The 25,954-nt window shown below is 40.5% G+C and overlaps 1 protein-coding gene across 2 annotated transcripts in view; it reads right to left on the minus strand.

Moving 5' to 3' along the window:
* Positions 1–3,005: 3,005 nt before the first annotated feature.
* The window catches only part of LOC125438888 (ras-related protein Rab-10-like), a 39,694-nt gene continuing 16,745 nt past the window's right edge, over positions 3,006–25,954 (minus strand). Inside the window, exons 3-6 of one of the 2 annotated variants that reach the window (XM_048507540.1) lie at positions 21,612–21,750; positions 10,443–10,532; positions 10,144–10,245; positions 3,006–4,669 (exon numbers count right to left, since the gene is read on the minus strand). In XM_048507540.1, coding sequence (XP_048363497.1) covers positions 4,592–4,669; positions 10,144–10,245; positions 10,443–10,532; positions 21,612–21,750 — 409 coding nt within the window. In that variant the 3' untranslated portion in view covers positions 3,006–4,591. The remainder of the gene's footprint in view (positions 4,670–10,143; positions 10,246–10,442; positions 10,533–21,611; positions 21,751–25,954) is intronic. The other variant, XM_048507541.1, reaches the window with a different exon arrangement.

Genomic DNA, 25,954 nt, shown 5'->3' on the forward strand with positions numbered 1-25,954 from the left:
TTGTAGCCTGCTTTGTTTTTGTTTTTTTGAAAAAAAATAAAGCTTGCATGTTTGCAAATTATGGATAAGCCCACATTCTCCTAGTATTACAATAGGGATCCGTTCCTTTGAAGGAAATGGCAGCCTCCAAGGGTGCTTGCTATAGGCTCAATCTCCACCGAGCTCCCTTCCTTCCCTAAACTTATCACTCTCCAAGGACTCGGTCCTTAGAAATCTCCTAAGATAGAGTTGTCAACATTTCTGTAAATGCTCATGTTAAATTCAGGCTTGCAGGGTGTAGGACTGGTTGCAACTTTTGGAACATCACTGGAGCCTGGAAGTCTACTTCCTCATTCCACATAACTTACCTAATAATTACCCACCTACATATCCCTTTTTCACTCCATGGAAGAAGAGGTGTGGAGGGAAGACTCAGTTCTGCCTGCAAGATGCTTGGTGTCAAGAAACTCCTTCCCAGCACTTCAGCTTGGGCCATCTTAACCAAGCTGTATCACCTGCACTTAGCCCTGTTGGGAGCAGCAAAGGACGCTAGTGAGTTCCTGTCCCAGAAGGGAGAATGTTTCTGTTCTGACCTCTTGCGTTTGCTTTGGGTCCTCTTACCTTGACTGCACTAATTCTTTGGGGAACTACTTTGTGCTCTATAGGATGATGAATATTTGAAATAAAAATTAATTTTTAAAAACAATGGGTTCTAGATCATGTCAAAACAGAACTTTCCCTAGATGCTGAAATGACTAAACTGGGGCTGTCATACTTTGGTCACATTATGAGAAGACAAGAGTCACTGAAAAAGACAATAAAGATAGTAAATGTTGATGGCAACAGGAAAAGAGGAAGACTCAAGGTGAGCTGAATGGACTCTATGAAGGAAGCTGCAGCTCTCAGTTTACAAGATCAGAACAAGGCTGTTAATGATAGGATGTTTTGAAGGACATTGATTCACAATTGGGGTAAAAGTCCTATTTTATCACAGTCCATTGCTTGTTCATATATTCTGCATTCACCCAGTAACTTTTTAAAATTGAAACACAATTTAATTGTATGACGGAATTGGCCCCAACACTGAAAATGCGGTACCATCTTGAGTAGTGCTGGCCCAAGATTGACAACTAGAACCAAATTCTGTTCCATGAGGTTAGACTTTCACCTTAAATTTGTGTGTGAATAAATTATTTACAATCACTACTGTTGACATACCAGTAGAGGCATCTTTTTGATTTCAAAATAACAGTTTTGTGTTGACAATGGTGCAGGTTGGTTGTGTTAGTACTCTCAAGAAAGACAGGTGAAAGTAAGGGTCTACACCAGGGGTAGGGAACCTGCGGCTCTCCAGATGTTCAGGAACTACAATTCCCATCAGCCCCTACCAGCATGGCCAATTGGCCATGCTGACAGAGGCTGATGGGAATTGTAGTTCCTGAACATCTGGAGAGCCACAGGTTCCCTACCCCTGGTCTACACTAAAGATTTGTTACTGTCTTGATAAAGAATTAAGAGTAAGCATATTTTGTCTCAGTTTATACAGGTTGGAAGGGTGTGTGTGTTGCTTTCATTGAAGCGATAGGAACAGCTCAACTGGAGCACCACATTTTATTATACTCAACTGCAGTCTTAATTTAGAAAGCCTCCATACTACACTGCAATGTTAATTAAATCCTTAACCTCTTAAAAGGCTCTTTGTCTCTTTGTACATTAACTATAAGCAAAATTCACAACTAGTTTTGTACATTGTTGAAATTAAATTCCCCATTTGAAAAGACAGCACCATTATCTTTCCAATGCACCATTGTTAGCAAATGCTATTTTCCAGACAAATCTGGGAATTTTGTTCAGCAGAAACTTCAGAGTCTTCAGGAAGATCAGAGTAATCTATGGACTATGACTTAATTCCCTTGCATTGAAAGCCAGTACAGTATATTTCAAATAGCACACTTCATTCATCTTCTCAGATGCTTAGAATGACTGTACTGCTTCTGTTGACAAAGAGATGAAAGTGATAGTTTGAATGGATAACTGAAGCTATAATAAGAATACAGTGCTGAATTTGGGCCCCTTTACACATCTAAGCAAGCTGCTCTTTCCTCTGTGGGATCCCCACCAACACTCCTGATACAGGATCAGATAGAACAATATGTGTGAACTAATTTAATATCTACAACTGCGGCAGCAATTTTTAGAATGACTGCTACCATGGAAATTTCATTTACTTAGAAAGTAAATCTGTGTCATGTTGGTTTTTATATCTATGAATTTTTTAAAATGCCATATTTCCAACAATACATACTTATTACTGACCACTGAATTACATTTTATACAAATCTTTTTTTAACATCCTGTTCATGCTGTATCAAGGAAAACATCAATACCTATTACTATTGTGGCTTTATGTTTTTGCCGTCAACCCTTCAGTGTTTTCAAGGCAAGAGATGATCAGAAGTGGTTAGCCATTACCTGCCCCTACATAGTTATCCTAGACTTCTTTGGTGGTCTTCCATCCAAGTACTAAGCAGGGCTGACTATTTTTAGGTTCCTTGATCTGATGGCATCTGATTAACTTGGGCTATCTATGTCAGGGTGGCTGTACTTTACATTACAAATGTAAGCAAACAAAATATTGGGCTCTTTTGAACTGAGTTTGCTAGGTGAAATGGAATTTATAAGAAATGGAGACATTTTTAGAGCAGAATGTGAATGTTGAGTCCTTTTCTACAACTTCCACCTATCCAAACTCGCAGACTTTCCTAGATGTCCCCCATTATTGTACTAGGACTAGATTGTGGCTTGAATCCTGAGCAATGTGACCAATGTTTCTCTTCTCTCACTACAGCATTTGTGTTGCCCACCAACTGTGGTCCTGCAGGAACAATATGTGTGTGTGGGTGATGGTATGGAACATCAACCTGCAACAGTAAGTGAGAAATCAGAAAAAGTGTGCCCCTACCCACACGGTTCAGACAAAGTGCTTTTGAGAACCCAGCCTATAGAAATATTTTAAAACAAACAGATTATCACAGTATCTATTTTATTAGTCAAATCAGCTATGACAAAAGAAAAAAAGATAACAGAAAAGGATGTGCCTAATACATTTTATCACAGCTACATGTGCCATAGGATTAATTATGCTGATATATAACACAAATTAAGATGAGTATATAAACTGTACAAACAGCAGATGTAGGTAGGTCATTACCAGAAAATCATAAAATATTTGACATTTGACTTGTACCACTGAGGAACCTCAACTGCAACTTCTATAAGAGAACAATACAGATTTAATGTCTCCAAAACTTGTGGTAAATGGGATAGCATTGTTTATTGAACTGTACACACCAATGTCTTAAGTCTTTCAACCCAAGAAGTTGACTATCATGAGCATATTTATGTCTAATACAAAAATTACAAATAAACATAAATTTGTCATCTACAAACCAAGATCATCAAAATGGCTTGAATACATATAGCTGAGCCATGTATTAAGCAAAATGACACACTGGATAGCCCTTCCTTTTGTATTACAGTATACTTTTAGACAGGAATCTTTGTTCCTTTGCATAGCATCTCATTGTATATCTTCAAGTGAAAGTTTCCAGCCTGGGCTTCTAAGGTTTCCTATAAAAATAAACAACTATGGCCAGCTTTTTCTTGAAGGTACTGTATGTTTATTATGCTTGCCCTTGAACAGATTTTACAATTATGATCTTAAGAAAATATCATAGATGCATTTTAAACATATATACCAAGCAAAATTATTATTATTGTCTTTGTTAATGTCAATACTTACATTGCTTCAAATTTTGTGTATTGAATCCCCTTACAGCCCTGAAAAAATCTTACATATATTTCATTTGGAACATATTTCTTCTCCAAACTAAATTCTAATGTATCTTGAGGTAGAAAATTGCACGAACATATTGGTTTGTGGTGGCAGAAATCACAGTTCCATAGCATTAAAGCACTTTGACTTGAGGCAGAATATTTCTTTTGCACAAATTCACCCCTCCCCTTTTACATATTGAATAACTCACACTGATCATTCACATCAGCCACAAGACTCTTTCTGATAACTCAAGGACGGTGCCTTTACAAAGTGTGTGTTTTTTAATTGGAACAACAAAAACCATGGTTTGAACAATGTATTTGACAACTAACAAACTTTCATGAATTTAAAAGAAAACATTTAAAAACAATAATGTCTAATAATTTTGTATCTCTCCACAGTACTTAAACATAGTTCCCTTAAACATGAATCAGTTTTCTTACATGAATCAGTTTTCTCAATGAACTCCTGAGGGTTTTTTTCATCCCAATAAATGGGTTCTTATTGTTTTCTTATCTCAGATGCTTTTTGGTTTACAGCATAAGCTGTACTTTGGCAACACCATTTACCGCTGCATAGGTTACACTGTCATAAGAGGAAAAAGTTCTAAAGCCACTGTTTTTCTGCATTCTGCCCCAAAAAGTATTGCCTGGGTATGGAAACAGACCCCAATGGTATTTCCAGTTACATGTGTTATTAAATATAGGTACTGAAGAAGAAAATTCTACAAACTGAGCAACATAACCATACAAACAAAAACAAAATGGGCAGTCGTCACAATTTGCAGCAAGTTCTTTTTTGTGCATTTTCACTTAGGTCAACTACATCTGAGCTGAGTGTTATGGAGGAGTTCTGAAAAACAAAACAAAAAGCAAATATTGAATTAAGCCCAGTACCTACAAAGTTTGGCAATACAAATAATTTGAACTTAAATGGTTATGAATTTTATCAGACCCTTCAATTTACAAGAAGTGTCACAATAATAAAGCAGTCATAAGCAAAGTTACCTTTCTATATCCACTGAAATCTGTACATCAAATATATGTCCTACAAAATAAATTCTGCAGTTCTAAGCATCTGAACAATATGTTTCTTATGTTAACATGTTAGGATAACAGTAACAGTAAAGAGCATGCAGAGGAATATTGAACCTCTGTTCATCCCAAACCATACCTCCCCCATCAGTTTGTTGTTCCAGCCACTTTTCTCAGTTTCCTCCGCTACAGAGTAGAGGAAGGCAAGATGCAGGAGGTAAGAACATTCTGCCCCTCTCTTCGATATATTTTATTGCTGAAGACCTGCCATCCAGAGTCTAGGGTTGCCAGCCTCCAGGTGGGACCTGGAAATCTCCCAGAATTACAAATGAACTCTAGACAACAGATATATGTTCCTTGGGTGGCTAGGTACCTCCTTTCAACTGGCAGGGGGAAAAAGGTAAATTGGAGGTCTTACCAGGTGAAAGCTGAGGTCCAGACCTTGATACCATTGGTGTGTTGATCTCACTTCCAGAAGTGAGTCATCATGTTGCTGACAACTTGGGAAATACTGTGGTATTTTGGCAAAAACTCTATAGTCAAAGCTGTTTCAACCAGAGTTTCGCCCAAATTCCAGAGAGTTTCCCACATTGTCAGCCGTGTAATGATGTCTCATCCAGAAGTGACATTAACACATCAACAGGCCTCAATTTCCACCTGGCCTCAATTTCCACCTGGTAAGACCCCCACCCTGGCTGAACGGTGCTGGAGGGGGGCAAACTGGTGGATCCCCTGCCCCCAGGCATGGACCCAGTGAGTCGTCCTTTAAAACCAAAATAGGCCTTGAAAATAGCCTGCCTTTTACTGGCAGAACAAAACCCGAAATCTCTGGTTGCCTAGCAACAGTCATTGGGAGAATCCATTGCTTAAAGTAACATACACCCCTTTTATCATTTTCAGCTTTTTAAAACTCAGTGTTTGCGGGAAAATCTGCACAGCATCTAAGTATTCCCATTCTGCAGATTTAAGTATCTGCAGATAAGGGTCACATATCACTATCAGATAGAATTAACGTGGTTATATCTCTACACAATACCATGCAAAATGAGCATGAATGTTTTTAAAGAACGTGTTTTTTAAAGAACATGCAAGATCTACATGAGGATTACCAGAAAAAACAATTTGAGAAAGAACTGTATTTTGCAGAGGGGTGACACCTTGTGGAAATCCTGTTCAAATGTGCATTCTTTTACTTAGGGGAGCTACTTAAAGGCTTTATTTCCTGGAAATGAATATGTGGCCATCATTTTCTGTGGAGTTACATGTAGTAATAATTCTAAGGCAGTTTGCTAGTGAGGAACATCTGTAGCATGTTAGGATAACTATTTAGTCTCTAGTTTACTAAGTGAAATACGAGTGAATAAGGGAGAGAATTCACTCATCTATATTGTCTGTCTTTTGCCTACAGAATTTTATGGTCATTGCTGGTCCAGATGTTTTGAATGCAACTTTATTCTAAGAATTTTCAGTTGTATATGCAGGAAACTTCATCTCTGCTGTCTTTAGGAAGGTGCTGTTGACAGCTTCAGTTCTGCATTTGCTTCCTCCTCCAGACCAAAGGGAAATCCACAGGAGGCAGAGTTGGCAATGTGGCTAAGGAATGCCACTTGCAAGCATCTCACAAGCAGCAGTTTTGGAAATACCGTTCTACAGGATCATCAGTGGTTTGCAAAATATTGGTGTACAGAATACATGTATGCCCTTGATCCATAAATAAATGCCCTGTAAATATCTTGGTTTCGAGTGTTTAAAATAATCTCACAAGCATATATTTGGGAAAATCACAATGCTGTTACTGAGTTTATTATAATTGCTGATCTTTGCATGGACTTCTCTGATGCTGAAAATACTCATAATTCTCCTTTTTTTTTTAACAGCCAATTACATTTGGGACCAGTCTCAGGCATGTGCTTGTTGACTTGCAAATGGCTGCATCTCTCAAAGAGGAAAGCAAGTTGCTACAGCAATGCACAGGAACCTGGGAGCCAAATGAACAGGAAATACATGCTGTTCTTCCACAATTCTGCAGTTCTCCTCAATTAGTTCCCAAGCCTTCTGCTGTCTCATATTTATATTCCTTCCACAACACCTGCTGTTATAGAAGAATTTATTTTTGTACTGGATAAAACTGTTGACTGAGTGATATTATCATGAATTGTAACTGTAGTCACCACCAACAGTAACATTCAGCAGTTTAATGTACGCATGCACATATAGAAGTTTGCTAATTACTTAATTGTAATAACTATTGGAAACTGACTCCAGAGGGGCTCTGAAAAGACAGCATAGAAATATTTTAAATCAACCAATCAATCACATGTGTTCCCTTAAAAATGATGAGGGGACATCATTTGTTTCAGCTGTTTAAATTGTCACGTTTTATATGTTATAAGACAAACATGGTGAAATGTGATCAGGTCACTACAGCCAAGTAATCTAACAAGGTCTCCATCCACTTCACTAGAAACTGTCTAGCTCCCTGTTCACTACCCAAATGACAGAGAACAGCCTTAGCCTTTCCTCTAATAAAAGCACAGGAAACATTCAAATAGCTACCAAAATATATATAGAGAATTGTTATGCTGCCTCTTCAGAATCCTGTTTGAGTTAGTTGATGTGACTCAGAAAGGACAAATGGTAGACATCAAAAGGACAGAAAAATACTGATTAAACTTTGAGGCAATAATCTAACCTAGATTACTGAATTGCACTCTACATGAGACTGCCTTTGAAAAGCGTTCAAAAAGTTCAGTTGGTACAGAATGCTGTACACGGTCTCAACCTCTGACTTCAGAGGGGGACTTGACTAGAAAGTCAGAGAGATAGATGGGTCAAGGCAGAGCGAGGGGAAACTCTGTCTTTGTGGCCTGGCCATGCCACTGCCGCAGCTCCGCCCGGGGCATCGTGCCCCACCCCACCCTGTTGGTGCTACGCCTCTGGGTTATGGCATCCTTTCTCTAGTGCTCTGACACGATCTCTTTGATGTGTAGATTCCTATTCTCAGGAAACTTCTTTCTTTCTCCATCTTACAACCATGAGGGCAGGACATAGATCTTGAATCTCTCTCTATCCTAGTTAGCTAGACTGCATTAGGAAATTATATGTAATCTATCCTATCCAGAAAAAACTACCATTAATTAATGTGGCTCATGCTTTTCCACAGGTGGTACCCATGCTAAATGTGTACAGTACCTGGGCTATAGAAAACCAGTATGAAACACTGTACACATTTTTACTGTAAAGACTGGTTTCATAGTTCCAAAATATATTTGGAACAAGTTTGTATCATGCATTTCTTCCTTTCCTCCAAAGAGACTGACATTTCAAATCTAGGCACAGACTTATATTAACAAATAACATGCACTGTGTGTCTTCACACCATTTCCTGGGATAGTAACTATCAGACTACCAAAATGAAAGCGTTATTTTTCTGGAGAAGAAACCCAAAGCAAAGCTTTCAGTATTGTGATAATATTCAGTTAGAAATCATCTGACCACATCCTAGAACCGACTACATCATTATCAACTGTCTTCTGAATCCCCTCCAGTTGTTTTCATTTGTCATAATCACAAAAGTGATGCATTTCTGATCAGAAGTTTTATGTACCTATTATTTATGGTTATTGACAATAATAAATGTAAGAAAAACATTGGGTTGTTTTAAATGTATTCAAAGGGAATAACGTGTCTTGATAGAACAATTAAATAATAAAAATGTTGACTGGATCAAACCATTTCATTCTCCTGGCAGCTTCTTACATTAGTGTAACAGAATGGTAGGATTCAACCCTTGAGCCTCATCATATACTATGAATCCAATCCAGGAGGAAAGAGGCTGAAGTGTCTAGTGGAGACGGTGTGAACCTATGAAGGCTTATTTGCTCTCCTGAGGGCACTTACCCCAGTAGAGGGGCAAATCTGCTGGCAAGCAGCTGCCACAACCTTTTGGGATGTCCAGATGTGCTGTGGCCCCAGACCATGACCTACCCTACCTTTTTGGGTCCATGGAATACTATGGAGAGCTTTCTGGCAGTGGGGTTTTTACTGTTATATTTTGCCTCCCCACACCACTGAAAAACCTGATAGTGGCAGTGGGGTGGCACAGCAGCAGCACCATCCCAGCCCACCCAAACCTCTGCCCACCTTTATAGTGATTTTGTGTCTCCTCTGATGAATTAATTCAGAAATATTTCAATCATGCAATATAAAAGTTTGAATTTATTTTCCTGGAGAAATTATGCTTTTATCTGAACCAGTGGCATATTTGCCTAGGGCTTTTATCTGAACCAGTGGCATATTTCCCTTTGTCCCCGTGCACCACTGACCTGGTCATGTGGGGGGCGCAAAATTGACCCCCCAAGTGATCAGGAAGACGGCAAGGCAGTAGGAAGTCCTACTACCTTGTTGTCTTCTGCCGCCCTAGGCCCCGCCCATGTCATCATCGACATGGGTGAGGGCAAGGAAGCCAGAGGACCCCCCAAGCCTTGCCCCCCTCCTGGCTACCAGCTCCAAGCTGGCAGCAGTCAGTCCCTTCTGCTCTCCCCTCTGGGAGCAATTGGAAGGCTCTGTGCTGGGGCCTTTGCTTTTATAAGCTTGGGGGCATGGCAAAGCAAAGGCCCCAGCATGGAGTCTTCCAGTTGCTTCTGTCCTCCACAGAGGGGAGGGCAGAAGGGACTGCTGGCGGGGCTAGGGGTGGGGCCGGGGGTGGGCCCTGCTCCAGGCGTAGCCAGGGGACACCCAGAGAATGAATGTCTCTGGGCACCATTTCCCCCCAGTACGCCTTTGATCTGAACTTGTTCATATCCATTCCAAATTAAATTTTGAATTCAAATCTAACATCCAGTTATAATTGCCATCCAAAGAAGATTTACACTCTCCAAATCTACTTTAATTCCTATGCAAAAGATTACATGATAGTCATGACAGCCTACAGAGCTTTTAGTCAGGATGTTCTTTGGGAAAAGAGTATAGACAGGGAATTTTTAAAATCTCCTTGGCCATATAATTGTAGTTGAATTTCATTATTGTAGTTGAATTGCATTTCTACTTTTGCAGATAGCTTTGTGGGTTGGTGTAGGTATGTAACCAGTACTTGTCTAAAAATCCTCTTTCCTGGCTCATATAGTTTCCTTCTTCCAAACCACTCTTGTCAATGTAGTAAACACTGCAATACACACATATTAGCACTTCAACTACACCTCTTAATTCACAGGATTTTTAGGATTTGATCTAGGAATGGGGAAGTGTAGTCTGCTTCCATCTCAGTCTTTATCTGTTTTCCCACAAACCTACCTTGTCCAATATTTCTTCAGCTAGTACAGAAAAGGCATGTTCAATGTTTACATTGTTCTTAGCACTGGTCTCAAAAAAGGGTATTCCATACTCCCATGCCAGCTGAAAAACATAATGGAATGAGAGGCTATGTATTCCAATACTCAGCATACAGATTTTAAATAAATATTAAAACATATACTCTTCTGAAGCAATTGTTGACCAATAATTGCAATTCTATCATATCACAGTCTTTATTTACATAGTTTCACCCAAATGCTCTAAAGAGATGAGGGAATGTACTTGTGATTGATGCCTACCTTTTCTCCTCTGTGTTTTGGAATTGCACGTTCTGCCTCATTGTCACATTTGTTACCCAATAGTATCACTTCTACATTTTCATCTGCTTTCTGTAAAACAGACAAAACATTGTCAAGTATCACCGAACTGAAATACAAAACTATGGTTGTCATGTCAAAGCCATTTTTTGGCTGTATTTGTTTACACATGCCTCCTGGAGTAGCTAGGGGGGATGGGGAGCAGGAACCTAGGGCACATCTTCCCAGGAGTGCATTTTGGGGCTGCCCTCCCCCCCCCCAGCAACTGCACCCCAGACCAGAACTGCCCATGGAGTTTGGGATAGAGAGACAGGTGAATGTCAATGAAGGGAGCTCGCCCTACCTTCAGTCTCTACATGGAGATCAGAGCAGCAAGCGCTTGTTTGATCCTGGCCTCTGGCAGGCTTGGATCCATCTTAGAGCTGGATCTAAGCCTGGGTGAGGCCAGGCTTGGACTGAGCATGTAGTGGCCACCTCTAACTTTATACTGTTGGCTCCACAACCCAAGCTCCACCTGACAAGGAGTGGAGCTTGGGGGCGGAGTCAACAATATAAAGCTAGAGGTGGCCAGCCTCTGTGCTCAGTCTGAGCCTTGCCTCAGCAAGGATCAAATGGGCCCTTACCACCTTTATCTCTATGTGGCGATTGGGGGTGGGGCTAGCCAGCTGGCCCCATGCCTGAACTTTTTGTGGAGATGGGGGCAGCTGAACCTAGTTGACCCCATTACCAATCACCACATTGGCACAGGTGCAGCTGAGGAAGGGTGAGCTCCAGGCACCATTTTAAGTAGCTACGCCCCTACACATGCCTCTCAACTCCTACCCTTTCCTTTCTTGCGTGGTCTGCAATGAAGGCATTTGGGCTTAAAATGAACTCTGTGAGATAACAATGCAAGCACATTGCTTAAATGGTTTGCAACTACCCACCCTTACCTAGGCAAACAGTTCTAAACCAGGCTTAGGTTCCCAGTTTCTTGGGTGAAGAAATTAATTCTGAAGTTTGAGCCCGCATTCATATGTCATTAATTGCATTAATTGCAAACCACGTTTCCTTCACCATACTCAGCATGAGAAAGGGAAGATTAAGGTGTGGGTAAAAGCATGGCACCAAGCTAGTTTGTGCATGTTCAAGCTTAAAGTACCCTGCTGAGCATTCTTCTAAGGAAGCCAACTGATCTCAAAGAACTTAGAAAAGTGTAAACTGTCCAGGTGTGCATTGTTAATCTTGTCTTACTGTCATACCCAAATGCAACTGTAGTGATACCTTGTGAGCCTCAAGGTCTCCTGGGAAGTGTAGTTCCCACCAGGCCATTTTCAGCCTCAAGTGAACAGGCCGCTTTTTCCAGCCTGCACTTTCAAAACAAGGTAAGTGGGTGTGGTGGGGCACGGCGCCGCAGGGGGGTGGGGCGGGCAGCAGAAAACACAGAATGCACACCGAGTGCAGTATAGCCCAGCTACGCCTCTGCATAAAGTTTTTACATCTTCTGTATGAGACGCTTGGGAGAAAGATGGGTATATATATATATAATTGATGAATAAATTCTAAGTCCATTGAAAGCAGTGGAATGGTGCAGTTCTGTTTAGGATTGCACTGCCTCGTGTTTATAGATTTTGGCAAAGAATGAAGCTTCTGATCACCTCTGAAAAAAGCAAAGTTATTCACGAAAGAACAGTAGAGTTATTATTATCGGCCTGTATGCCTAATCACAAGCAAGTCACTTCATTCAGCTAAAATTAACATCCCCAATTCACCTTTTTAATCTCTCAAGGAATTCTATTTCAGAACTACAGCTGATGTTCAGAATAATGTAATCTTCAAAATGAAGTAATTGCACAGTAAAGTTCAAAGCACAGGCCTAGCTCAATGAATCAATTGAATCTAGATTAATAAATCAAAATCCTGGTTCCTAGAAGGCACTGGAGGTTTACTCATTAAGTTAATTGTTCTACATAAAATTATAATAAATCTCAAAAATATAGTAAATAGATAATCATTTAAATTTTAAAACAGATGTCATCTAGTTACATGTTTGTAATTAACTTCTGTATTTTGAAGAGATTTTTTTAAAATATCTATAAGAAAAAATTGAAATGCATAATTTTTTAAAGAAACACCCCTACATTGGAAAAAAGATGTATATTATTTGCTTAAGAACTGTTCTTTCCAATATAAGTAGAAAACACTGATAAATGACTTTCATTTCAGTTCAATTCATTTTTTAAAAATCACATGCTCATTGCTTCCAATGAAATGTTAAATGGTGCTCAGATCCTCACACTGAGCCATGTTATTTGAAACCTCCTTTTCCTGCATTCATCTCTTAAACCAGGGAACAGAAGTTCTTTCATTGAGAAATACAGACTAGTTTTACTGCTCTCAAGATTAACAGCCTACTCTTGTTTGAGATTCTATGTGATCTTCAGCCACAAGGAGGAGTACTTCAATAACATGAATGTTCAGTATGTTGAATTGACTGACTTTGTATAGGGGCTCAGTGAAATAGTCTTGCGCTGCTAGCAAGAAATCCCTGATATCAAAGCTGCCTGTTCTCTGCTCTTTCTGCCAAGATCACCGGTCAAATACCCCTGCTCGGTTATGACAGGTACTAAAAGTGTAAGTTCCTTTACAAATATGCCTTTGTGCATCATAAGATCATTGTCCACAGCAAGATGATTTTTATCTTATTGATAATATTAGACATCAAGAATCACACTGTGTGAAAATAATTCCTAAAACACTTTAATTAGTTGGTTAAAAATCTATACTTTGGAGAGAAAAACTATACTGAATTCAATTTTTCTTTCTGAGACACAAAATCTATAAAATATTTCATTTTGTAGTCCTTTTCCATAAGTAATAGAGTCTTGAAAATGCCCTTAGTTAATATTCAAATTTGGTCAAGCCTTTAAAATTACTTTGCAAATTGCAGTGAGAAATGAAATGTATTCCTATTGCAGAATTAACAAAATTAATGGAATACAATTACAATAATGTTTGATAGAAGAGCAATCTGGCAACCAGCACACATACATTTGTTAACATCCAAATTAGGTTACTTAGATACACTCTACTCATGAAGCTGCCTTTGAAAATCTTTTGGAAACTTCATATAATGCAAATGGAGTGGCCAGAGTAGTTAAAGGGGTATGCTGCGATGAACATTTGCAACCAACTCTTCATCAAGTATACTGGATGCTGGTTTGTTTCTGCGTTATTTAAAAGTGCTGATTTTAATCTATAACTCTGATAATCTATAATCTACAACTATAACGACTTGTATTAATCTATAATCTATAACTATAACGTATTCAGAATCAGAATACCTGAAGGTCCACCTCCATCTGTACCAGGTTGCTTAAGACTTGAGATCATCTGGGCGAGGGGCTGTTGAGGGAATGCACAATTCTGAAGTATACCTGGCAAGGCCCTATGCAAAGCCTTTTAGTGGGCGCTTCTACACAATTATTGCAGGGTTTCTAGTGTAGCTGAAAACCATTTTGTTCTTGAAAGCCTGTGAAGGATTTTAAAAAATTTAAATATTTTTATGTCTGCGTTTTCTTAATATACTGAGAGAACAGGTGAAAACATCTAAGATCTAATACCAAACAAGTCACCAGAATAAAAACATCTTTCACCCTTAAAAAACAACAACATAAGATTCAAATAAGTCTTAAAAATCTGCAAATGCTCACTTAAAATGTGCTACGCTAAGTCAAACCATTGGTCCATCAATATCAGTACTGCTTAGTCTTACTGTCAGCAACAGAGGTCTTCCATATCACTGTGTACATGAATCTTTTAACTGGGGATGCTGGAGTTTGAACCTAGAATTTTCCACATGGAAATCAGATGCTCTGTCACTGAGCCCCATATAACCTCTATCCTATAGTCTTGTCTGATCAGTGAAAGAGTGGGGACTTTCTTCATACTTTCAAACCATATGAATATTGCTTATGGAGAGTCAGTGTGGAATAGTGGTTAAGAGCAGGAGGACTCTGATTTGGAGAACCAGGTTTGATTCCCCACTCCTCCGCATGAGCAGCCAAGTCTTATCTGGTGAACCAGATTTGTTGCCCAACTCCTACATTCTGTGCCACCTCCAGCGGAGTGCCAGGCAGCATAGCAAGCAGGTAAAAAAAGGTAACTGGCCGCCCTCTGGAAAACTCCATAGAAAAAAGGGACTTAGGCCATGTGTTTCATGGCATAAATCAGAGGGCTGTGTCAAGCGCGTTCCTGAGCAGAAAGACCTTTGGAAGCAAAGTACAGTCGGGAATGACCCTAGCCCTCCCCCAGCTGCACCGTATCTCCTTTTATGCCAGCATAGTGCCTGTGTAGCAGCCTCTTCTGGATAAGGTGCCTGCCTGCCAGCATGTTCGCCCTTTCCACCCGCATATCTGCCCTTACACTGGTAGTGTGGGCAAACACATTGGAGGTGGTCCACACCGCTTCCACAACTCCTTTCACCCTGCCCCGCCCTGGACTGAGCTGTAAGTCTACCGGGGGGTGCAATGTAAAATGGAAGTGAATGGCTCATTCCAAAGAAGTCTCCAGAGGTCCGAGATCCCAGACTACGTAGGTGGCATCCCTGAACCTCACCAAGTTTTAGGATTTCTGTCACAGAGGGCACTCTTTTTAACCAGGGATTTTGTTTTTATTAGTGTTATTTGTTTTTATTAGATTGCTTTTAGTTCAACATGAAACTGAATTCAACATTGTTTGACACTCCAGCTTTTGAGGATGGAAATAAACTGGGGAATCTAGCCAAACTAGCAAATTAGCCAATCTAGCAAATAAGAGAACTGAGTGCAAAATCTGCATATCATAAAAGATTCTGGGGAAGGGTTGGACTGACAAGAACTAATTATGGATAACTTCGAAAAGGGGGTTTTTTTGGTGAATTTATATAGAGCAGAACCATCGCAGAAAGATAAAATTAATAATTTCCTATTCAGTGTCCAGCTCCCATATATCTTGGAGAATCATTATCAAATTTTAGAAAGATCTATCCAGTTAGAAGAAATTAAATTAGTAATTAAAAGTCTGAAAACTACGAAATCACCAGGACCTGATGGGTTAGCAAACAGGTCTTATCTTTTTGTAGAAGATCTGGCTCTGAATTTATTTATACAGGTTCATTTTTTTTTCAGAATGTGCAACAATGAAAACATGGGAAGATGCCTGTTTTACACTTCTACAAAAAGCAGAAAACGATGTTCTCTAATTTTCCACCTATAGGCCAATTTCACTATTCACTGATTATGAACACTGCTTTTAATACTAGTTAATTGATTTTAAAAAGTGCTAAATAACTGCATTAAAAAAGACCAAACAGGTTTTCTACTGGGGTAACAAACTGCAAGTAATATTTAAAGACTGATCAATATGATATTGCTACCTGTACCCTCTTCACTTTCTATAATTCTTTAGGCAGGGAAACCACTCACTGTTGAAGCTTGTCAGATTGTCTGCCTTTTCCTTTCAAGAACTGAGCTGCTTCAGAAATAGTAGCATTTAGTGACAAGAAGCACTTTCCCTCAGCCCTGTTATACTTCCCAGAAAACGAAGGATGCCCATTGACTTTTTATTCCTTTGCAGGCACTCCCCTCACTAGGTATGCTAAAATAAATATACTGCGGTAGAAGTAAACTTAAATAGTAACTCAGATTTATTGACCATAGGAGATGGTAAATAGCGGAGTTGTCATGAGCCAGTCCCTGGACCCTGAGGACTCTGATTTAGAACCTGAGGACACTGTGGAGCCAGAGCTGACTCCTCATGAGGAAATGCAGAAAGCAGAGTCAGCTCCAAACCTTTCCCTGTAAGCGAAGGCTAGCCTGATGCCATACAGCTGGGAGAGTCATCAGGAATCTCAGAAGAGCCAAGTAACAAGCCAGTTGCACAAAGGAGACAAAGGCAGAGGGTACAGTTACAGAATAAAAGAAGTGCTCAAATTACTGCTAGTTGTGGCAGAAAACTCTGCGAAATGGAGTCATCTGCATCTGAGGAGGACCCTTGCAGGATCCAAGCCCCATTAGCTAGAATCTCCTGTATAAACCCTGTCTTGGGCTTGGCTCTGTCTAGGTGCAATGAGTGTACTTCCTGGTAAGCTCCACATGCCTAGTCTTCCTCTGACTCTGGCTCTCAGACTATTTGCCTGATCTCCTGCCTTTGCCTTGACTCTGGACTGCCTTGATCATGCCTCTGCGTTCTCTGACTCTGGACTGCCTTGACTCTGGACTGTTCTGCACTATGCCTTTGTCTGCCCTGACTCCAACCTGTCTTGGCTGTCTTGCTGCCTGCCGGGACTCTGGTCTGTCCGGCCATGCCCTAGCTAGCACCTGCCAGCAGCATAGTAATATTAACTTGGAGATGGATGAGGCAAATAGGGCAGGAGGCAAGAAGGATATATATTTATACTAATTAGACAAGAGCTTGGCACAGAGATTTAGCATTTTTTTTAATTTCTTCAGCACAGCAAAGGCATGGTCAAGGCAGTCTAGAATCAGGTATAGTTCAGCTTAGATGTTAGTTTCATAGATGTTCTCAAGATAGTATAGTTACTTAGACAGTACAGTTCCTTATATTTCAGGTGCTCTCTGGCTAATGGATTTCCCTCACACTCAGGATTTAACTCAGGCTAACATTTAACACAGCGTCCTCATCAGCCTCACACAGTTAGATAACCCTTAAAAACAAACATAAAATTCTCTCTTCAGAGGAACACAAAGCAAAACCCATACAGCAGACTATCTGGCCTTTAGGATTCTTCTTCCCTCTCCTGAAAGATATAACCCTCACACTGGTTTTATGTATATAGCTCTTCAGCCTGAGCTCCTGAACAACCTAACCACCAGATCTCCTAGTCAGGGTATATTTGCTTTAACCAGAGCACGTAGGGCTGTCACCACAGCAAGGCAGGACAGAATCACACACTGACTGCCACCACTTCCCTCAGAGAGGTAATGATCTTTTCAGCAAAGGCAGATAGCTGTTTCAGTCAGGAACGCAAAATTTCAAAAGCCCTTCAGGTTGTCCTCACAAGGAAAATAACCTCCTCCCCAGTTCTGCATCACCTTATTACTTGCCCAGAGTGCAGGAGACCACAGCCAATCAGGTGGCTCCTCTTGTTCCTAGGCCTTTCTGTGCCACACTTTGAAGGTAAACAATTATTTTCCTAGACAGAACTGCAGTTTTAAAATAACACTTTTCTTTGCAGTCCGTCATGGATACATTTGGCAAAACAAGGACAGAATTCCAAGGCTCCCTATATTGTAGATGCTGAAAAGGCATCAAATGGAATCAGTTCAACCGAGATTTTATTAAAGGAATGGTGAAAATATTTTGGATTTGGATCTAATATCTGTAAATAGATGTATCTTACATACTCAGCTCCAAAAGCTCAAACAGTTTCCCAAGGGCATGTCTCTTCACAATTTCAGTAATCCTGAGAATTAAGGCAAGGCTGCCCATTATTGCCATTATTATTTAAGCTTTGTATAGAAGTATCTGATATTAAAATACAACAAGAAAAATTATCCCCTGTCTTCAGGGAAGCAATGGTGATTAAACTACTTCTCTGTGTGGATAACACAGTGTTGATGGTAACTAATTAATCATTCATTGAATATAATTGGAAGTAATGGCATAATTCCAGGCTACAAAATAAATCTGGAAAAATCTGTTCTGACAGAAGTTAACATGATGTTGACTGATAAGAAGCTAAATATTTGTTTGTACAGGTTCTTTTTGAAAATCAGAATATATATCTTATTTTAGAATAATGAATAATTTAAATGAATAATTTAAATGTTTTACTACAGGAGATGAAGAGTAAATTACGTAAATAGTCTGAATATAAGCTATTGTGATTAGGAATTATTGCTACCATGAAGATGAAGATACTGCCTAAATTTGTATTGTTATTTCTGTCCTTACTGCTTATAATGTCTCAATGTGCTTCTCTGCATTCTTATTTTCCTTGCTTGTGTATTCTTGTTGCATTGGGAGAGGGAACAGTTGCACATACGTTTCACTCCCTCTAGTGGTCAATTTGCTATTATATTCATTTATGTCCAGCATATCTTGCTGAAGATTTAAACTGCAGGTTTATATGCCAGATGTAAACCAATGTCATATTGACTCAATCAGTAGAGGAGCAAAATACACGAGGAACAGGGGGGGGGGGACCCCAAAGCAACAGAAACACCCGTGAGGAAAATGAGAATGTGTAAAACCCCAAAGATTACAAACAAGCATTCAAGTTATCCTGGATAAGTTTATGATGCACTGGTTTTGAGAAGGATCTGGTGCTACCTGGGAACTAAAGCAGAAAGTGATTTTATCACCCTTGAATAAGTGGACATGACAAACTAAAAGACAAAAAGTTTCTATTTTCCCTTATTCTATCAAAGACTCATTAATAGGATATAAGGACAAATGCTTTAACAATCATAGGTTTACTTAGTCCACAATTAAACCATGAATCTGCTCACTGGAATATCAAGGAATGTTATAAACTGGGAACTCTGACTTGTAGTTTAAGGCAAGTTTGGTGAGAATTATTGCTATCCAAGACAGAGGTAATTTAGTGACATTTGAGAAAATAATGAAGGCTGCCCCTGACATACCCCTGTTGTTTCAATAGTTTCCCCTGACGCATGCTATTCAATGTACGCTACAAACTGCTAATATATGGGCAGCCCCATCCAAAGGGCCAGGTGCCAGGATGCCAAGTCATGGACATGCCACTCTGCCATTCCCAAAGGGGCTTTCTGGTGGCAAAAAAAAGGCTCCCCACCACCAGAAAGCCCTTATTGGGCTTAATGGACTTACACTACTGAAAAGGTGGCATAAATCTAAAGCCCTGGCCGCCAGCATAACAAGGGCAATGGCCAGGTGGAAGCTGACTAGTGTCAGTTTCTCCCTTGTCCATGTCCCACACCACCCCTGCTATGCCAGCAGGGGCTGGGGCACAAGGACGCTGGAGCAGTATTTAGCATCACGTCTGCTATGGCCCTGATCACCCCTATATATTATTGCAATATATTTTCCTTAAAATCATATTGGCAGAAGCTAAATTTTCAAGCACCTCTCTGTGTAGGTAGCAGCTTGTTCACCTGGCCACAAGCCAAAGGTCAGAAGTTTGCTTTAACATGATCTAATTAAGAGAATGAGTTACTCCTGCATAACCTGGAGGTCTCATCCTGTTTTAAGGACATGCTTGATTACCACACCTTGCAAAGATACTGCATTTCCCTATCTCTTCTGGAAACCAAGTCAGCAACAAAGGGTTGCTCCTCTGAATCTCCTCTACCTTTGTTATCACTCTCCTAAACCACTCACCCTACCCCGGTCTAAATGTCTCAGCCAAATCTGAATATCTTGGGCAGTGACTCTAAAGAGTTTATCTGCATGGAAGCCTTTCAGCGTTTCCTCGTTTAGCTTAACAATGTAATTTGGCCCCATTGTCCTGGGTTTAGCAATAGATGAGCTGATTAATTAAGCTCTGCACCCCAAACCCAGCACAGATGTGAAACTCGGTGCAATAGAATAGAATAGAATAGAATAGAATCTTTATTGGCCAAGTGTGATTGGACACACAAGGAATTTGTCTCCGGTGCATATGCTCTCAGTGTACATAAAAGAAAATACTGGTTCCTTGGTTCCTTTTGCTGCCAAGAAACGATCTCCCCTATAAAAGTTTAGTTCACCTGCAACACCTTGGTCATTACTAGCCTGTGCCTCCCTTGGTCTGGTCAGTTTGAGACACGATATCGTCTTCTACTGGGTTTCTGTGCTGGCGTGGAATCCCTGCCTTCTACTGCTTCGTGTGCTTCTTGGGTCGTTAGGTAACGTATCACCCTGCTAATTCCCAATTCCCTCTCTATCCTCCCACCTACTTTTCAAACCTTTCTATATACTAGGAACTTGAATGTGTGTGCTCTTATGCCTGACTGTATGTGTGTATTTTAAGCCAAATTTATATAAATATTTGAAAACTCATTTGGACTCTTGCATTTACTCTGCGGATCTCTCCTTGCCAAATCCCTTCCCCATATACATAGTCTACAAGATCCCCTCCTAGCAACCTCTCGCACTGCCAAAGCTGAGTGTCCATTCCCCTTCGCTATTTTAAAATCATATGTGTGCTGTAACACTCTTAGCAGCTGGTGGAGATTCCCTTTAATAAATTCATAACCCCTGTTAAGCTAGGTAACACGTCCCATCACTTTGGAGAGCCATGGCAGTCACCCACCAGTGTATCTACCTCTCCACCAGGGCAAGTGCCCCAGGGAGGGCAAATCCACTGGGGCGGCCCCTTGCCACTTCCAGTGGTGGATTCGACCTCCACCTTTGGGTGGGCTGTTAAACTGCTAAATAAAAGAGAAAAGACTCAAGGACAAGCTAAGGTATGTTGGCTAAGGTATAGTTATGTTTGCAAGTAAATGCAAAATGACTTATGATTATAGAAGGAATCGGCAATAGATTTAGGGGGTTTGATCCCAATAGAAAATTGGGGAAATGCTTTCACGGACTTTAGAAAAATTTACCTAAATAAGGAATGAAGAAAAACTGTTAAAAATTGTTATTACAGATTGGCATTTCCCCAATTTCTGTTAAAGGAAATTTTTGTTATGATGAAAATAAAATATAAAATATAAAAATGACTGTATACTGTTTATATGACATGAAATTTAAGGTGCGTAACACATTTTCATGAATGAATTAATTTGCTGTGTCTTACCAATTCACTTAAATCCAATAAACCCCCTAAATCATGTGGGTTGAACCCAACTATTCTTTTCCACTAAGTAAACAGTCGTTTGGAGGAAGATTCCTCACAGCAGAAGTAAGTAATTGCATCCATCTAGCTAAGGTTCCCGATGCTAGCTCAGCAAATGTTGGAACATTGTGGGGAGGGGTGCCTAAGGAAGGCAGAGTTTGGGGATGATGTGACGTCGCTTCTAGGTGATGATCCTCTAGGCTGATGTCTAGGTGCTATTTTCCATTGAGTCTAGGGAAAATTCCTAGAGCATCACTATTTTTTCTTCTGCTTCTCAATATCCCCAGGGTGATGGTAAGATATGCCCTGCCATAGGTGCAACAATGGGAGGCCTATATTTAGTACACAAGAGAATAGCAAACACTTACCTCATATATAGCTTTCATCCAATGTGCAATTCCTTGAAAACTTTCTATATTTGTGATATCATAGACAAGAACAAATCCATGTGCTCCACGGAAATAACTAGTAGTCAACGTACGGAATCGTTCTTGGCCAGCAGTGTCCCTAAATAATATTGGAAGGAATTACTTAATACTACTCATCTGCAATAATGTGAACAAGCAGCCCTCACACATTTATTGTATGCTTACATGAGCAGAAAAGATGCATACAGGTATATGTCAATTGACCTAATGACATTTTTTTGGAAGTATGTCTTGGCACTACTGCACTAAAGTGCTATTCCAGTACAGAGTCTATTCAAAATTAGTTACTATGGACGCAAATAGACCTCATTCAAAATTTCCAGGTTGGCCTTATAAAAGAACAGATGGGTTGACTGAATGTTTAACAGATCAAACTAATAAGCAACTGTGCCAACAAATAACATGATTCAGTACTAAAACAGCTGCAGTTGGGGAGTGGATGTTATGTTATTGCTCCATGGTAGACACCTGATCCCCAGGGTCCCTCCTCAACATAGCATTTTTTAACATAAAAACCATATATTGCTTTGAAAATACGAAGCATAAGTAAATCAGGACAGGGAAACCAAGAAACTCTAAACCAGCAAAAATGATTTAAAACTATTCTTCCCAGGGCAGCTTCAAGTTATGTTGCTACCTGACTACAAGTCTATTCTAATTCTTCAGGTGTATTATCAATGATATTGAATGAGCATTCTTTTCTATATCAGAACTCCAGTTGAGGAGAACAAGACTCTGGCTTTTCATCCAAATATTTTTACCAGACCACAATAACATGAGTTACATTCCCTTAAAACTGCAATTCACAATAGCCTGGGTGACTAGAAAAAAACCACCCTAAAATTTTCTTGGCTCACCAAAATACTTATAATTAGCTACACTTCCCCAGATCTTGGATCTTTCACAAAACCTACTGAAGTTATTACTTCCTTTAAAAAAAACACCAGTTGGCAAAGATGTTTAGACAAATTCATTTGAAATGGGGAAAAAACTAGGCTCTTTCATCTGTATTTAAATTCTCCCCAGATAAAGAGGAAATGGGAGCTCTTGGTCACAAACTGTACTGTACTGTACTTTCTGTACTGTACTGTACAGAAAGATGATAGCGTGGTCAATTGAGGTGCAGCGGTCAAGAAAATTGTATGCTTCTGCATTAGAAAATAGTGTCAAGAGAGAATCCATTTTGTTTGCTGTAAGGTCTAGTAAAAATCCTTTTTTCCCTTTCTCATGAGCTCAGTGGGTTCAGAAAGCAGGTGTTTGTTAGCTGAGAATGAGTGTGCTATCTCTCCAAGGTCATAGTGTTTGTTAGAAGGTATGTAGTCATTTCATTAATTTGAACCAGCTTGAGCTTGTCAGCTAGAGAGACTAATTGGAAAGGTTTCAGTTCAGCTCAGAAAACACTGGTTAGGAAGGAGGGTTCACTGCGGGAATGCCAAAAGAAACATTTTTTTTAAAGTCTTAAACCACTGACAGAAGACAGCAGCAGAAGTGGATAAATGAACTTCTCTGAAGAGAGAGCTCTAGTGCTTTGGTGCCATGACCAAGAAGGCTTTCTCTTAAGTTGCCACTGTCCAGTCTCAGAGCATAGGAGAACCCAAAGCAAGGCCTCCAAAGATGACTATAGTGTAGATGCAATGATGGTGGGAAAGTGTTGTTTCTTTGACACCATTGTTGCCATTGAGTTTTCTATTATTGTTGTTGACATTATTTTAATTTTTAGGCCGCCCTTTCCCATTGAGACAGGCTCAGGGGTGGCTAACATCATTCAATTCACAATCACAACAACACAACAAGATATACATTTACAAATCAAAACCAGTTTCCAATTTATGTGTCGTAGACAACAATGTAAACCCACTGGGGGTGGGGGTGGGGAGGGGAGTAAGAGAAAGGGAGGCCAGCTGAGATGGATACCATTGCTGCCATCAGCCATTAGACCTAGTAAGTTTGTACAGAATAACAGTTTTGTTCTTTGGGAACTGATCCCCTTGGAGACAACAGTTCCTTTGTCTACTTAAAAAGTTGGAAACTTTTAGAGGATGGTACTTATCACCCTGGAGGTTTCAACTTATATGTGTACAATATCCTGGCCCAGGCTGGGCAAGCGGAAAAAATGGCTCCATCTGTACTTAGTGAATTTGCATTAAAATCCAATGCTTCTGGATCTTGATTAAAATTCAGCTACATCGAAACAAAACAGGACAGTTAGTTTACAACCTACAGCTATTATCCAGGGACACCTCTAGGAAAAATCAATTCCCTCCATTAGAAAAGAATTCATGAACCTTTTGTTAGCTGGTAACACTAAGAACTTGTATCAACTCAAATTGATGCAGAAAAGTGCAAGAACATACAATATGATAATAAAATTTTGTCGCAATAACAAGGAAGAAGAACCCTAATTATATGTCCAGTTTTACAGAGGAATGACTCCTCTTTTTATATTACAACTCCTAAAAGATTCAGTTCTGTTTCTAATTTTGATCTTGATTCTTATCTTTTACAAAGATATCAACTCACTTTTAAATTAAAAAATAAGTTCAGCTTATTAAACAGTTTCAGTCATGAAGATTTTAATCATTTAGCTTGTAATTTCTTTCATGGTTATAGTGTCAACTGTTCAACACCGTTTTCCAAAATACATACTTTGCAGACCCTCTTTGTTGTGTCCTATTCCATTTGTAAACTAAGAATTAAAATAAAGAAGTTTAAAAAGAAGATTGCTGCAAAGGCATCAAACCATTATCAGTATCAACATGAAGCCACCCATGAAATATAAGGTTTTCATGTGTTTAGGGTAATGGGCCCCAGACTGCTAATCACAAGCTACTGGTAGCTTGCCACTTGCCCTGCTGAATTGCTGATGGAGCCAGAGAACACCGGGACTCAAGTACCTGCCCGGTGCTCTCTAGCTTCATCGATTGTTCAGCATCAATGGGGAGGGAAAGTCTCTTACTCCTATCAGTGTTAAACAGCTGAAAGGTCTAGGACAGAGGTGGGATCCAGCCGGTTCTCACAGGTTCCCGAGAGTGGGTTACTAATTATTTGTGTGTGCCGAGAGGGGGTTACTAATTGGGTCCACTCAGAGGCAGTGGCATATTTGCCTAGGGACAAGGGGTACCCCATGTCCCCAGGTGCATCCATTGCAGTCACGTGGGGAGGCGCCAAAATGTCCCCCCCCCCCCAGACTGATTTTGCAAGCCTGGAATTGAGGAAGCTGGCTGCTGCAAGAATTAAAGAAGCCTGACATAGCCCCGCCCACTCTCTACGGTGGCCCTGAGTGTCCAGAGGGCGGGGGAGAAATACCACTGTGCTCCCAGGATGAGGACTAGGGAGCTCCGCCTCCCCTCCCTCTCACTCTTATTCTCCATTAAGTTGTTGCCATTGCTCTCAGTCTCAAGCCTTCCCCCCAGCAGATGGGGGCCGGCCAGCACAGGAGAAGTCTTTAGGCCGGCTAGGGAGGCAATCTCTGCCCCACTTGCTGCCCCATAAGGTGTTTGTTGTGGGGAGAGGAAAGGGGGGCACGTTTGTTAGCTGTTTGGAGACTCCTTAAAGGTAATGTGCAAATCCAAACTGCACTTCTATCCCTAAAATCTTGTTTGCAATTGTGAATGGCCTTGATGGGGAGGGGGATAGAGTGCCTGGCTTCTTAACTTTTGCTGTGGGCCTGGGCTGTAATCTGGAGAGCTGAGTTTGATTCCCCACTTTCTCTGTCCCATCTGCTGCCCCATAAGGTGTTTGTTGTGGGGAGAGGAAAGGGGGGGGGGCGTTTGTTAGCTGTTTGGAGACTCCTTAAAGACAATGTATGAATCCAAACTGTTCTTCTATTCCTAAAATCGTGTTTGCAATTGTGAATGGCCTGGGGAGGGGGGCGGGGGACATGAAGCACCTGGCTTCTTAACTTTTGCTGTGGGCCTGGGCTGTAATCTGGAGAGCTGAGTTTGATTCCCCACTTTCTCTGTCCCACCTGCTGCCCCACAAGGTGTTTGTTGTGGGGAGAGGAAGGGGGGGGCGTTTGTTAGCTGTTTGGAGACTCCTTAAAGACAATGTATGAATCCAAACTGTTCTTCTATTCCTAAAATCGTGTTTGCAATTGTGAATGGCCTGGGGGGGGGGCGCGGGCATGAAGCACCTGGCTTCTTAACTTTTGCTGTGGGACTAGGCTGTAATCTGGAGAGCTGAGTTTGATTCCCCACTTTCTCTGTCCCATCTGCTGCCCCACAAGGTGTTTGTTGTGGGAAGAGGAAAGGGGGAGGGCGTTTGTTAGCTGTTTGGAGACTCCT

Source organism: Sphaerodactylus townsendi, linkage group LG09 (assembly GCF_021028975.2).
Source record: "Sphaerodactylus townsendi isolate TG3544 linkage group LG09, MPM_Stown_v2.3, whole genome shotgun sequence".
NCBI lineage: Eukaryota > Metazoa > Chordata > Lepidosauria > Squamata > Sphaerodactylidae > Sphaerodactylus > Sphaerodactylus townsendi.